General features: G+C 42.5%; 1 protein-coding gene across 1 annotated transcript in view; it reads right to left on the reverse strand.

Moving 5' to 3' along the window:
- Window positions 1–13,942, reverse strand: part of AMPD1 (adenosine monophosphate deaminase 1) — a 46,774-nt gene that overhangs the window by 15,313 nt on the left and 17,519 nt on the right. Inside the window, exons 5-11 of the mRNA XM_072137669.1 lie at window positions 13,441–13,660; window positions 13,014–13,143; window positions 12,199–12,393; window positions 11,522–11,653; window positions 7,929–8,092; window positions 6,557–6,683; window positions 4,941–5,104 (exon numbers count right to left, since the gene is read on the reverse strand). Of these exons, the coding sequence (XP_071993770.1) occupies window positions 4,941–5,104; window positions 6,557–6,683; window positions 7,929–8,092; window positions 11,522–11,653; window positions 12,199–12,393; window positions 13,014–13,143; window positions 13,441–13,660 (1,132 nt within the window). The remainder of the gene's footprint in view (window positions 1–4,940; window positions 5,105–6,556; window positions 6,684–7,928; window positions 8,093–11,521; window positions 11,654–12,198; window positions 12,394–13,013; window positions 13,144–13,440; window positions 13,661–13,942) is intronic.

A 13,942-nucleotide genomic window follows, 5' to 3' on the forward strand; every position in this document is an offset into this window, starting at 1 on the left:
CGGAACATTCAGCCGTCCTCCGCTCCCCGCGCTCCCCCCCCCCCCGCCGGAACATTCAGCCGTCCTCCGCTCAAACCCCCCACCCCCCCCGCCGGAACATTCAGCCGTCCTCCGCTACCCGACACCCCCCCCCCCCGCCGGAACATTCTGCTGTCCTCCGCTCACCGCGCGCCCCCCCCCCCCCGCCGGAACATTCAGCCGTCCTCCGCTCATCGCCAAATCCCCCCCCCCGGAACATTCTGCCGTCCTCCGCTCCCCGCGCCCCCCACCCCCACCCCCACCGCCGGAACATACAGCCGTCCTCCGCTCACCGCGACAGCCCCCCCCCTACCCCGGGAACATTCAGCCGTCCTCCGCTCACAGCTGGAACAAGCAGCCATCGTCAACTCCCCCCGCCCGAACACCCTCCTGATGGGACAGCCGAACAACCTAAAAGGGTAAGTATACATTACATATTTATTTATCTGTGTGTATATATGATGTATATACTGTGTATCTGTGTATATATGTATATACTGTGTATATGTGTATATATGCATCTACTGTGTATCTAAAGTGTTTATATGTATATACTGTGTATCTGTGTATATATGTATATACTGTGTATATGTTTATATATGCATCTACTGTGTATATGTGTATATATGCATCTACTGTGTACATGTGTAAATACTGTGTATCTGTGTATATATGTATATACTGTGTATCTGTGTATATATGTATATACTGTGTATATATGTATATACTGTGTATATGTGTATATATGTATATACTGTGTATATAAAGTGTATATATGTATCTACTGTGTATATAAAGTGTATATATGTATATACTGTGTATATATGATTCTACTGTTTATATATAGTGTATATTTGTATATACTGTGTATATGTGTATATATTGTGTATATATGCATCTACTATCTATATGTGTATATACTGTGTATAGATGAATATACTGTATTTATACATGAATATATTTGTATAAGCATATATATGTGCACATTTAAATATACCGTATTTTCCGGACTATAAGGCGCACATAAAAGCCTTGGATTTCCTTGGAAATCCAAAGTGCGCCTTATAGTCCGGTGCGCCCTATAGGTCCTACTTACATAGGTCCCCTCTACCGGAGACAGCAGATCTCCAGCGGGAACTGCAGACCACGCGGCACGAACAACTTCTGCCGCGTCGGTCTGCAGTTCCCGCTGGAGATCTGCTGTCTCCGGTAGCGGGGATCTATGTAAGTATGCCATTCTCCACCTCCCGCTCACCTTCCCCGCTCACCTTCCCCGCGTTCCGCGTCTTGTCTCGGCGTCACGTCTTGTCCCGTCGGGTCTCCGCTCCGCCCCCGGACCTCCGCCACACCCCCGGACCCTGCGCCTTATAGTCCGATGCGCCTTATATATGGAATTATTACATATATAAGGCGCATCGGTCTGATGCGCCTTATATTCCGGTGCGCCTAATGGCCCGGAAAATACGGTATGCATATATATATATATATATGTATGTTTATATGCTGTGTGTGTGGTATGTATGTATATGTTCTGTATACTGAATGTGTGTGTGTGTATTTCCCATATGTGTGTGAATGTGTCTGTATTTGCTGTATGTATATGCAGCATGTGTGTATATGGTGTTTTTATACTGCATGTATATGTATATATGGTCAGTGTATACTGTATGTATGTATATATATATATATATATATATATGTGTGTGTATGCCGTATGTGTGATGTATATATACTGTATGTGTTTGTGTATACTCTGTATTAGTGTATAAATGTATATGGGTACATAAATGTGTGTGTATACTTGTATATATATGGGTGCAAGCATATGAGTGTAGAAATTTATGTGTGTATATAAAGGTGTGAATATATCAGTGTATAAATGTGTGTAATTGTATAAACTGCGGGCTGCATGTCTGGTACGGGCTGAGGTGTATGTTAAATGGGACTGCATATCTGGTAGGGGTGAAGGTAGATACAACGATGTGTTACTGGGGGTGAGGCGGCTGTCTATAGATGTGTTACTGGGGGTGAGGCAGCTGTGTGTAGCTGTGTTACTGGAGGTGAGGCGGCTGTATGTAGCTGTTTTACTGGGGGTGAGGCGGCTGTATGTAGCTGTGTTACTGGAGGTGAGGTGGCTGTATGTAGCTGTGTTACTGGGGGTGAGGCGGCTGTGTGTAGCTGTGTTACTGGAGGTGAGGTGGCTGTATGTAGCTGTGTTACTGGGGGTGAGGCGGCTGTGTGTAGCTGTGTTACTGGGGATGAGGCGGCTGTGTGTAGCTGTGTTACTGGAGGTGAGGCGGCTGTATGTAGCTGTGTTACTGGGGGTGAGGCGGCTGTGTGTAGCTGTGTTACTGGAGGTGAGGCGGCTGTATGTAGCTGTGTTACTGGGGGGTGAGGCGGCTGTATGTAGCTGTGTTACTGGGAATGAGGCGGCTGTATGTAGCAGTGTTACTGGGGGCAAGGCGGCTGTATGTAGCTGTGTTACTGGGAGCGAGGCGGCTGTATGTAGCAGTGTTACTGGGAGCGAGGCGGCTGTATGTAGCTGTGTTACTGGGGATGAAGCGGCTGTATGTAGCTGTGTTACTGGGAGCGAGGCGGCTGTATGTAGCTGTGTTACTGGGGGTGAGGCGGCTGTATGTAGTGGTGTTACTGGGGATGAGGCGGCTGTATGTAGCTGTGTTACTGGAGGTGAGGCGGCTGTATGTAGCTGTGTTACTGGGGGTGAGGCGGCTGTATGTAGCTGTGTTACTGGGGATGAGACGGCTGTATGTAGCTGTTTTACTGGGGATGAGGCGGCTGTATGCAGCTGTGTTACTGGGGATGAGACGGCTGTATGTAGCTGTGTTACTGGGGGTGAGGCGGCTGTATGTAGCTGTGTTACTGGGGATGAGACGGCTGTATGTAGCTGTTTTACTGGGGATGAGGCGGCTGTATGTAGCTGTGTTACTGGAGGTGAGGTGGCTGTATGTAGCTGTGTTACTGGGGGTGAGGCGGCTGTGTGTAGCTGTGTTACTGGAGGTGAGGTGGCTGTGTGTAGCTGTGTTACTGGGGGTGAGGCGGCTGTGTGTAGTTGTGTTACTGGAGGTGAGGCGGCTGTATGTAGCTGTGTTACTGGGGGGTGAGGCGGCTGTATGTAGCTGTGTTACTGGGGATGAGGCGGCTGTATGTAGCTGTGTTACTGGGGGCCAGGCGGCTGTATGTAGCTGTGTTACTGGGGGCCAGGCGGCTGTATGTAGCTGTGTTACTGGGAGCGAGGCGGCTGTATGTAGCAGTGTTACTAGGAGCGAGGCGGCTGTACGTAGCTGTGTTACTGGGGATGAAGCGGCTGTATGTAGCTGTGTTACTGGGAGCGAGGCGGCTGTATGTAGCTGTGTTACTGGGGGTGAGGCGGCTGTATGTAGATGTGTTACTGGGGGTAAGGCGGTTGTATGTAGCTGTGTTACTGGAGGTGAGGCGGCTGTATGTAGTGGTGTTACTGGGGATGGGGCGGCTGTATGTAGCTGTGTTACTGGGGGTGAGGCGGCTGTATGTAGCTGTGTTACTGGGGGTGAGGCGGCTGTATGTAGCTGTGTTACTGGGGGTGAGGCGGCTGTATGTAGCTGTGTTACTGGGGGTGAGGCGGCTGTATGTAGCTGTGTTACTGGGGATGAGGCGGCTGTATGTAGCTGTGTTACTGGAGGTGAGGCGGCTGTATGTAGCTGTGTTACTGGGGGTGAGGCGGCTGTATGTAGCTGTGTTACTGGGGATGAGACGGCTGTATGTAGCTGTGTTACTGGGGGTGAGGCGGCTGTATGTAGCTGTGTTACTGGGGATGAGGCGGCTGTATGGAGATGTGTTACTGGGGGCGAGGCGGCTGTATGTAGCAATGTTACTGGGGATGAGGCGGCTGTATGTAGCTGTGTTACTGGGGGCGAGGCGGCTGTATGTAGCTGTGTTACTGGGGTGAGGTGGCTGTATGTAGCTGTGTTACTGGGGGTGAGGCGGCTGTATGTAGCTGTGTTACTGGGGTGAGGCGGCTGTATGTAGCTGTGTTACTGGGGTGAGGCGGCTGTATGTAGCTGTGTTACTGGGGATGAGGTGGCTGTATGTAGCTGTGTTACTGGGGATGAGGCGGCTGTATGTAGCTGTGTTACTGGGGACGAGGCGGCTGTATGTAGCTGTGTTACTGTGGGGATAGTGGATAGTGAGCAGGAGGACGTGTATGCACGCTGCACTCAGTGGGGGCCTCCACCAGATTTTGCGCCCAGGGGCCCCCACCACCCTTAATCCGGCCCTGGATCTATTTGTACATACCATATTTTTCTTTGCACTTTGGATTCTGTTTACAAAAAATGTGTTGAAAAGTGACACCATCTGGCAGATGAGGGGATTGCTAGCCCTATATGTCAGATACTGTGCAATTCTACAATTTGCCATTTGCCCTGAGTAAATGAATGACTTGGCCCTCATACTAGTAAAAGGATCATTTACATTATGGCACAGTAAACACAGCAGCAGGTCAGTATGATAGCCAACACTGTGCTGTAACATGATGCTGAAATATTTATTCCTGGCAAGTCAAAAAATAGTGCTCACAGTGATTGATCTGTGTATTATATGAGTGGATCACTTTATAGGTCTATAATAGAGAAGGAATAAGATGTAATTGTTATTATGGTAATAATTATTAGGTTTCATGCACCTGAACGAGTGCTACTTGCGGCTAGCTCATGGCCTCAAAACTTGGATTGTGTCCACCCATGCGGCCATATGTAAGTTATTGGCTTGCATTAGGAAAGGTACGGAGGAAGTGCAGCAAAGTTATTTTGCATTCTAAAATGAACCTCTGACAGCAGTGTGAATGCAGCCAAAGGTCTTTTTATAGCCCACTACAGGATGAACGTATTGTCACACACACACAATAATCCTTGTGTCATTCATACCTCCTCAGGTTGTTCAGGACTCTGATGTTGGCATACATGTAGTAGATGTAATATGTATATGATGGGTTCTTCTCAATGGTCCAGTCCTGCGGGAATGGACTCTTTGATGAAAACATGTGGCCGCTGTGTTTAGACTCATCATCCACACTGTCAAAGGCAGTAATCTACAAGATGAGAAAACAGAAGTGTTAAAGGGGTTTACCCATGCAACTTTAATCCCCTGGTGATGTTTACCCAATAAACCCCCTCACTCTACAATTTTACTCAGTTTTATTGCTGTTTGAGCTCCTTTAACTCAGTGACGGTCAGTGTTAGCACTAGCTAAGCAGACACTTTATTATTCTTCTGTGCTGTGTGATGCTGTGTGCTGACAATGTGCTAAGATTATCAGGGTTTACCTACACTTAAATTTACATTCTACTAGTATCTGACACATAGAAAAAGAGTGATGCAACAGATCAGAGATGAGAGATGATGAGATCCACGAGATGGATATAAAACATAATGAAGCCCTCAGCCCTGCTAGCTCACCTATAACACACACAGTCAGCTCTGCTATATACCTCCCTTGCGGATAAAGACCTTATCTTGTCTGTAGCTTGTGGACTAAGTCTCTGCACGCTGCTTGCCAGCATGATGTCGGAGCTGGTCTTGTAATGCAGGCAGGAGACAGAGAGCACTGCAATATGCAGACAAGAGAAGCTATTCATGAGAATAATCCGACCATAGCAGAAGATTTACGGTCAGATCCAGGGGCAACCAAAATTGTAAACACTGGGACTGATAGAGAAAGGTTAGAATTATATCTGTGAAATGCTGTATTTTTGTTAATTATAGTAAATTAGAGAATGTGTCATTTTGTTATCCTGAGTATATTTAAGAATCTTGTATTTGTGGGAATACCCCTTTAATATACACAAGGTCCTACTTTTAAGCATAGGTTCACACATCGCATATATACCGTATTATGCCTTTTACCCATACTAGAAACATTTGGATTTTGTTGCAAAGTTTATTGCAGATTTAGAGCAAAACCTTTTGCATATCTGTTATTCTCCACTAAATATGTTTTCATGCTGTAAGTGAATTGGACCTATTGCACTGCTATTTGCCATATGTTATTACATTTTTCTTCTTGTGCTGCGGGTTAAGGATTTATGGCATGTATCTTACTATTCTCCAAAGAATTATATGTACCGCTATTTTCACTATATCCTTTTTATATAAGCAAACTAACTAGCTTGGTAGTGGTTTACTGTACATTCACACATTAGCTGAGACTGACTCTTGCACCACTGCTTGCTGGGTTAATGGTTTCACCAGATCTACTGTTTACTGGGTTTAGGTACCCACAATAACATGCATTGACCTATTCTGCATATGTGTATAATATTCATTTTGTTGATCTATAGTGCTCTATAGACGTGATGCTGTTAAATTTTACTCTAAATTGTACACAGAATTTTGTATCTGTAATTCTGCAAGAACAATGTAAGTGTGAACCCAACCTCAAGACGTCCGCCTAAGATATTTAGGTGTGATTTGTATGGAATAGTCATAACATGTGTCACTGATATGAAATCATTACTATATATGCACTCAGGAAGCAACCTTACATGTCTGAGGAACACGCTGAGTTCTTTATTGGCATTTGGGTTGACTGTGGCTTCAAATACAGGCATGAAGATATTTTCCAACATTTTTCCAAAATGTGGCACAAACTTCTGAGCTCTGAATATGTCACTATAAAAGATAATGATAAAGATGAAATCGCAAAGTATGAAATCATTTTAAAGACATATGTTTATGTGGAGTATGAAGAACTTTTTTTTAACCATTTCAATGTTCTGCTTGTCTCTACAAGTGCAGCATTAACAGCACTCAATCATATATCTGCATTGCCTTTAATCCTCTGTAAACTAGATCAAGCCTGTGTAGGTCCAAGAATAACCTGCTGGTGTTGGGTGCGTTGTGGAAGCTGCTGCCAGGTTATTAGATTATTAATTTCCCACTAATTAAATAGCAGCCATAGTGCCCCCATAATCCAGGAGAGTCTCAGTGTCCCATACTAATAGCAACTGCATGGCCTACCAGACAATTACATTATGTAGTGTCCTCACAAAGTCATTTAAAGTCTACTATAATCTTGTAATATAAATAGTTATCTATTTGTATTGGCAAGCTTGGTGATGGCATATTTTTCTTGCTTAGTAGAAATGGATGTGGTTTGGCAATCTTTAATTGCTGGAAAGGGGCAATTCACACACCTTCATCAGGTATTTTCATGGCACCTCCTGCTTTCTCTGCTAAAATAATAACCTTTCCCTGTACCCACCCTGATTGTTTTGTTAATATGAGCCAACCAGCTGCTCTACTTATAATTACATAGAAGTGAAACTATATGACTATAACAATACATACAAGTTCACTCATCTATTGACAGCTGGTCTCACATAGGCTCATGTCCGGGAGGCTCACTGATTTCAGTGACTCAGATCCTGAATCAAACGTTCAACATGTGCAGTAACTCTTACTAGAACAATAGACTAAATTCTTCATTCTGGGAAGTCACCTTCAAGTTTTAAAGACTCTAATTGTAGAATACTGGTAATGGAGGAGTGTACTTGTAGGAGTGTTGTAGGCACTGGCATGGTATATGGTTGATGCTTGAAATGCCTACAAGTCACCCTTCATTGACCGGTATCTAAATACGGGGCCAGAATAGGACACTTACATCTACCATAAAAATAAAGATTGATAAACCAGGGACACTTACTCATAGATCCAGGCACTGGCTGTGGTAATCTTCTTACATTTGTTATCCATGGCCTCCTTCCTTCTAAAATCAACTTTTAAAATCATGCTACTGTGCAGGAGCACATCTCACCCTCCCCCCTGTACCCTCAGCACATCACCCATCCCTCGGCTTGCTGTGCTGTTCACTTTCGTTAGGTCGTGATTATCTAAGTAACCAAAAACAATACTTACTATATTCTTGGAATTTGGATCATAAATTTCATGTTGGGACTGTAAACCCTATGCTTGTTGAACCAATATGCCAGTTTGGTCCATTCTTCAGGAGAACGTCCATAGATTGACAACCGAGGTTCAGCATATTGATATTTCGCATCTTCTAAATCCGATCCAACTTCCTGTTAGTTACAACATATTTTGATATGATACAGATCTATATGTGTGTGTGTGTATATATATATATATATATCTCTATATATATATACAGTACAGACCAAAAGTACAGCCTCTCATTCCAAGAGATTTCTGTATTTTCATGACTATAAAAATTGGAGATTCACACTGAATGCATCAAAACTATGAATTAACACGGGAAATTATATACTTAACAAAAAAGTGTGAAACAACCGAAAATATGTCTTATATTCTCGGTTCTTCAATGTAGCCAGCTTTTGCTTTGATTACTGCTTTGTACACTCTTGGCATTCTCTTAATGAGCTCCAAGAGAAAAGGTTTTCTTATCACAAGTGCCCTGTCAGGTTTAATAAGTGGGATTTCTTGCCATATAAATTATTTTGGGACCATTACTTGTGTTGTGCATGAGTCAGGTGTATGCACAGCCGATAGTCCTACTGAATAGAAATTTGTATTATGGCTAGAAAAAAAGCAGCTAAGTAAAGAAAAACAAATGGCCATAGTTACTTTAAGAAATGAAGGTCAGTCAGTCCGAAAAATTGGGAAAACTTTGAAAGTGTCCACAAGTGCAGTTGCAAAAGCCATCAAGCGCTGCAAAGAAACTGGCTCACATGAGGACCGCCCCAGGAAAGGAAGACCAAGAGTCACCTCTGCTGCGTTGGATAAGTTCATCTGAGTCACCAGCCTCAGAAATCGCAGGTTAACATCAGCTCAGATTAGAGACCAGATCACTGTCACACAGAGTTCTAGCAGCAGACACATCTCTACAACAACTGGTAAGAGGAGACTGTGCGCAACAGCCTTCATGGTAAAATAGCTGCTAGGAAACCACTACTAAGGACAGGCAACAAGCGGAAGAGACTTGTTTGGGCTAAAGAACACAAGGAATAGACATTAGACCAGTGGAAATCTGTGCTTTGGTCTGATGAGTCCAAATATTGAAAAAAGTGAGGGTAATACTGGCACTACCACAGTGGGTTATTCTCATGCACAAATGCTCTTCACACATAGACCACAGGCCACGCATTGTAGGTGCTCTGCACCGAGTCCAAAAACAATTCATCCAATCATCAAAGTAGAGAATACTGAAGCGGCACTCACCAAATGCATTTTCAACCTTTATTTAGCAAAGTGGCAGTACGGACAAACATCAGAGCGTGTCAGACGACAGGCCGTTTCGCACCAGACAGGCGCTTTCTCAAGCCTACAATGACACATCCCCAGGGGAAGCCCATATATGCACGCACCCCATGACGCGGACACTGCATACAAAGCAGTAACATGCTTCCGGGAGTGGCGCATGAATATGTTCCTCCTGTGACTTTATCGTGGCCGAGGTAACACAAGAACAGAAAATAACAAGAAATGGGGTCCAGGCTGTGTAAGGGCTATTAGACCAAGAAGGAGAGTGATGGGATGATACCACATATGACTGGGCCTCACCAGCCACAGACCTGAGCCCAATCGAGATGGTTTGGGGGTGAGCTGGCCCTCAGAGTAAAGGCAAAAGGGCCATCAAGTGCTAAGCATCTCTGGGAACTTCTTCAAGACTGTAGGAAGACCATTTCTGGTGATTACCTCTTAAAGCTCATGAAAAAAATGCCAAGAGTGTGCAAAGCAGTAATCAAAGTAAAAGGTGGCTACTTTGAAGAACCTAGAATATAAGACATATTTTGAGCTGTTTCACACTTTTTTGTTAGGTATATAATTACACATGTGTTTATTCATAGTTTTAATGCCTTCAGTCTGAATCTACAATTTTTAGAGTCATGAAAATACAGAATACTCTTAATGAGAAGGTGTGTCCAAACTTTTGGCCTGTACTGTATATATATTGCAACTGGCAAAGTATACAACTTCTGATGAGTTTCCCAAACCTCTGATCAAAGGTCAAGCTTCTGCAACGTCTAAGTTCTACAATAATTATATACATAAAATCACAATAGTGTACCAATAGAGTACCACAATAGTTGTTGGTTTAGATTGGCCATCTATCCCTTATGTATTGTAGATGCAATGTAATCCTGCTCCAAAGAGAGAGCAAATACATTAAAGGAAACCTACCATCAAGAATCTAAAGTAGATTCAATGATATGTTCTTAGTAAAACCATATGTTCTTAGAAAAACCATGGAAGCCCTAAACTATCAATTATTTAATACTTTCTAACCTGATATAAACTTCTATCTAACTAATATGCACATTTTTGGCAGAGGCTACTGGGGTGTGGTTTATTTTAAGCTCTGTGTATGCACAGTAATCTCTTAAGTGCTGGAGGCTGCCACGAAAAGCATGTGCGCTGAACCGGCACTGAGCAGGAGCTATCATGCATGCGCAGTGTTCAAAGAAGCCAGCAGCAAGAAGGAGCATGCCAGGGACCGCCGAGGATGCGGAAGGAGCTAGGGATAGCAGAGGCTATGAAATGTTGCATATTAGTTAGATAAAGTTGAGAAGTTTTATAGGATTTGGGAAAGATAGTTTAGGGTTTAGGTTTTAGTAGGAAACTACCATCGGCTCTCACTTAATAGGTAGATTCTTGATGGTAGGTTAGCTTTAATAGAATATTCTCCTTCTATGGTGAAGAGAGTTTTATGGGGTCTTTACTCAAGGAAAGGTACCAGGCAGTATGACACCGTGTGCCAGATTTACTATGAGTGAGGCAAACTGCACTATGTGGACGACGCATTCATGAAGACCGGATCTCCGTCTTCATGAATGTGGCGCACGCTGCACATGGTGGTGCACTCAGTTCAAGAGCCGGACTTGCCGACATAAATGTGGCGGCCAGTGCAAATATGCTCTGAAATGCCCCTTTCTGTGCACAGTATTGTGTTTGCGTGCATAGTGCAGCCAGCACACAATACTAGCACAAACACTTCATAAATACATGTGCATTCAGCTTGTACATGTATTTATGTGCAGTCTACTTTGAATTCTGGCACAGACTACATAGTAAATCTGGGCCTATGACTGAAATTTGTGCACAGACACTTCTGAATAGCACCCACTCCAGTAGGGTTGCAGTCACATGGTGTCTTGCCTGCACCATGGTCAATTTGGCATTGGTAGAGGATGGGTAAGTGCCACTTAGCATTTTCATCTGATTAGATTAAACTAGATAACTGCTGTAGGGTAAGGCTTTATTTTTTAATTTAATTACCGCTTTGATGGTTGCTAACAGCAGTAAATGTAAACTGAACACCCCCTTTAAGTAGATAGACATATATATTTTATTACGCCATTCTAGCTATGTAAGTATTGCTTTTGAAATAATATTGCTTAGACTATCCTATTGAAGAAAGTTTTGTTGCTTGCGATAAGAAGATACTACATGAATGTTCGTATAATCTCCTAGTTATAAAGTGTCTTAGGCAAAAAATCTATTTATCAAAGTTTTATTTTTCAAGTTCTTACCTTAATGATAGTAGCAAAATATTCACCATCAATGAAGTTTTCAGTTTTCAGGTACAGGTCTCGCAATTCACTGGCACCAACTGGATTGTATTTGGCATTAAACTTGTCAAAGCGTTGGAAAGTTTGCCTTCCCTAATGTTGATGTAAAGTTAAGAGATAAGTTGGTATACCATAAAATATTATATTTCATGGAGAAAAAACATTTTTATGATCAGTATATGATCAGTCTGGTGGGTTCAAAACTCTGGACCCCCATCATTCAGATAATTCTTGTCATAGTGTTCCAGCCTTGTGTCTGTAGCTATCTATTAAATACATGACCTCAGATACTGACATACTATGTAATAATTAGTACAAAGCAATTTCAGGGTGACAGTGTGCACTCCCCTACCCACTGGACCACCGTGTGACTGCATAGGCTGCAACAATGGCATGTCTGTCCTCTATATACATAAAGAAAATATTAAAGCCTTTTTCTCCAATTCATTCCCTGATGGTTTGGTTTGCCATAGATTTTATCTGTAACTAGTGATGGGTGGACCAGTACCTGCAATGTTGGATCCGTGCCAAACAACATGTATTCCAGTCCCCCGAATCGGCCAGCACCAATCGCAAGACCTGAACCCGAACTTAACCTCACTTGGTCTGCTTAACTCTAACTGAACTGAGACACTTACTGCATGGACATCGAGAGAGTCTACTGTCAGGTCATAAGGGTGAAGTTTGAGTTTTTCGAACACTTCTTTTAAGGTCAACTGTTGACCCTTGGCATTATACACCACGCGATTTGAATCCACTCTGTAAGATTTTTTGATGAATCGGAGAAGATGCTTTTGGTTCATACAGGCTGCAGCATGTATATGAGTGTCAACCTTAAAAACAAATACCAACAATTTAATTTCTATTTAATCTCAAGTTTGTAGTAAAAATGTTCCATTTATAAGACTCTTTAAAAGAGAACTTTTTGCTGTACTTAAAGGGGTTGCCCTATCTAAGCAAGTTAGGCCCTATCCACAGTTACATCTGAACCCCTTTCTCGTTATCCGCTCATGCACAACCGTTCTGGTGAGACCCCCACTGATCAGCAAGCTAGGCACTATAAATTTAGTGGTTTATATGATTCATTTTGAGAATATGGGTTATTAATATTATTTTAGGATTGTGCTCCCATCTAGGTTTTAGAAATCAACAGCTACTGCATCAAAAATTTGGAAATTTCCTCTTCATGAGTAAAGTAACTATAAGCTACTGTGCTCTAATAATCAGATGATCACTAGTGGGTATTCATTTAGAGAATTTTATCCCTTAATGCGGTCCCAACACATTTTGCAGCAGTTTACAATTGTGGAGATAAGACAAAAGTGAACTAATAAGAAATAAACAATGAGCGAAAGGAGAGGCATCCATGGCTGTTAGGACTAATTCATACAACTGTGAGAAATCCAGGAGACAATACTTACAGAGCCATGTAAACATTGAGACTATATGTTACCTTTCTGCAGTTGTAAAAATCTCTGTGTGGGTTGTTTTTCAACTCTTTCAGTTCTTCCAGCTCATTTAACATTTCATGGACCTTATATTTAGAAGATAAAAACTTCAGGCGCCGGTGAGCATAAGTCTTACTGCAAATACAGACAAAATATATTGTAGGTTTTCCGGGCCAGGGCCCTATAATGTCTCAGGAGAGAGGACAGCAGACAAGTCAGGAGAGGTCACCTTTGACCTTTTCCCACAGAATGATATAGGGCAAATAGTACCTTGATCCAAAATTATGCCCTGCATAGCAATAGGGTGGTCTTATTCCTTCCAGTCATAGAAGGAGCATTAAATTATTGGAGTGAAAGTAAACTAGATTGTTTGACAAATAAGAACAAGGCATATTTATAAGACACTTTATATTTTCAGCTGGCCTTACTTACACTGGTCCCTGAGCAATAAGTGTTAATAAGAAGTTCATATCATCTATAAAGACATGGAAATCCGGGTAATTGAGATCCTTCGGTTTGTCTTTAGCCAAAGCATTATCATCTGGATAGACGTAAATGACGCCATTTTTAATTTGCAGTTTATATCCAACATCTTCAGGTAGATTATCCGTCCTAAAAGGGTCGTCTCCTTTTTTGAAGGGAGGAGTAAATACTGTATAGGAAAAATACATTTCATAATACATTTATATCAGTAACTGGAATGAGAGGAAGAAACTAAGAACATGCCGATTATAAACTCGGCTCTATATATAGTAAAATATTTTTTATTTCCTTTAGTATCATTACCACCACAAAACATGAATAAAAAATATATCAACTATATATAAACATATATTCATACCCATGTGATGGAAACCCTACAAAGCCTGTAAGATCCAGATTTGACATTGAAGTAAATGAGATTTCATGAGACTAATAATATGGTGACGTTGAC

This window comes from Engystomops pustulosus, chromosome 2, assembly GCF_040894005.1.
Source record: "Engystomops pustulosus chromosome 2, aEngPut4.maternal, whole genome shotgun sequence".
NCBI classification, from domain to species: domain Eukaryota; kingdom Metazoa; phylum Chordata; class Amphibia; order Anura; family Leptodactylidae; genus Engystomops; species Engystomops pustulosus.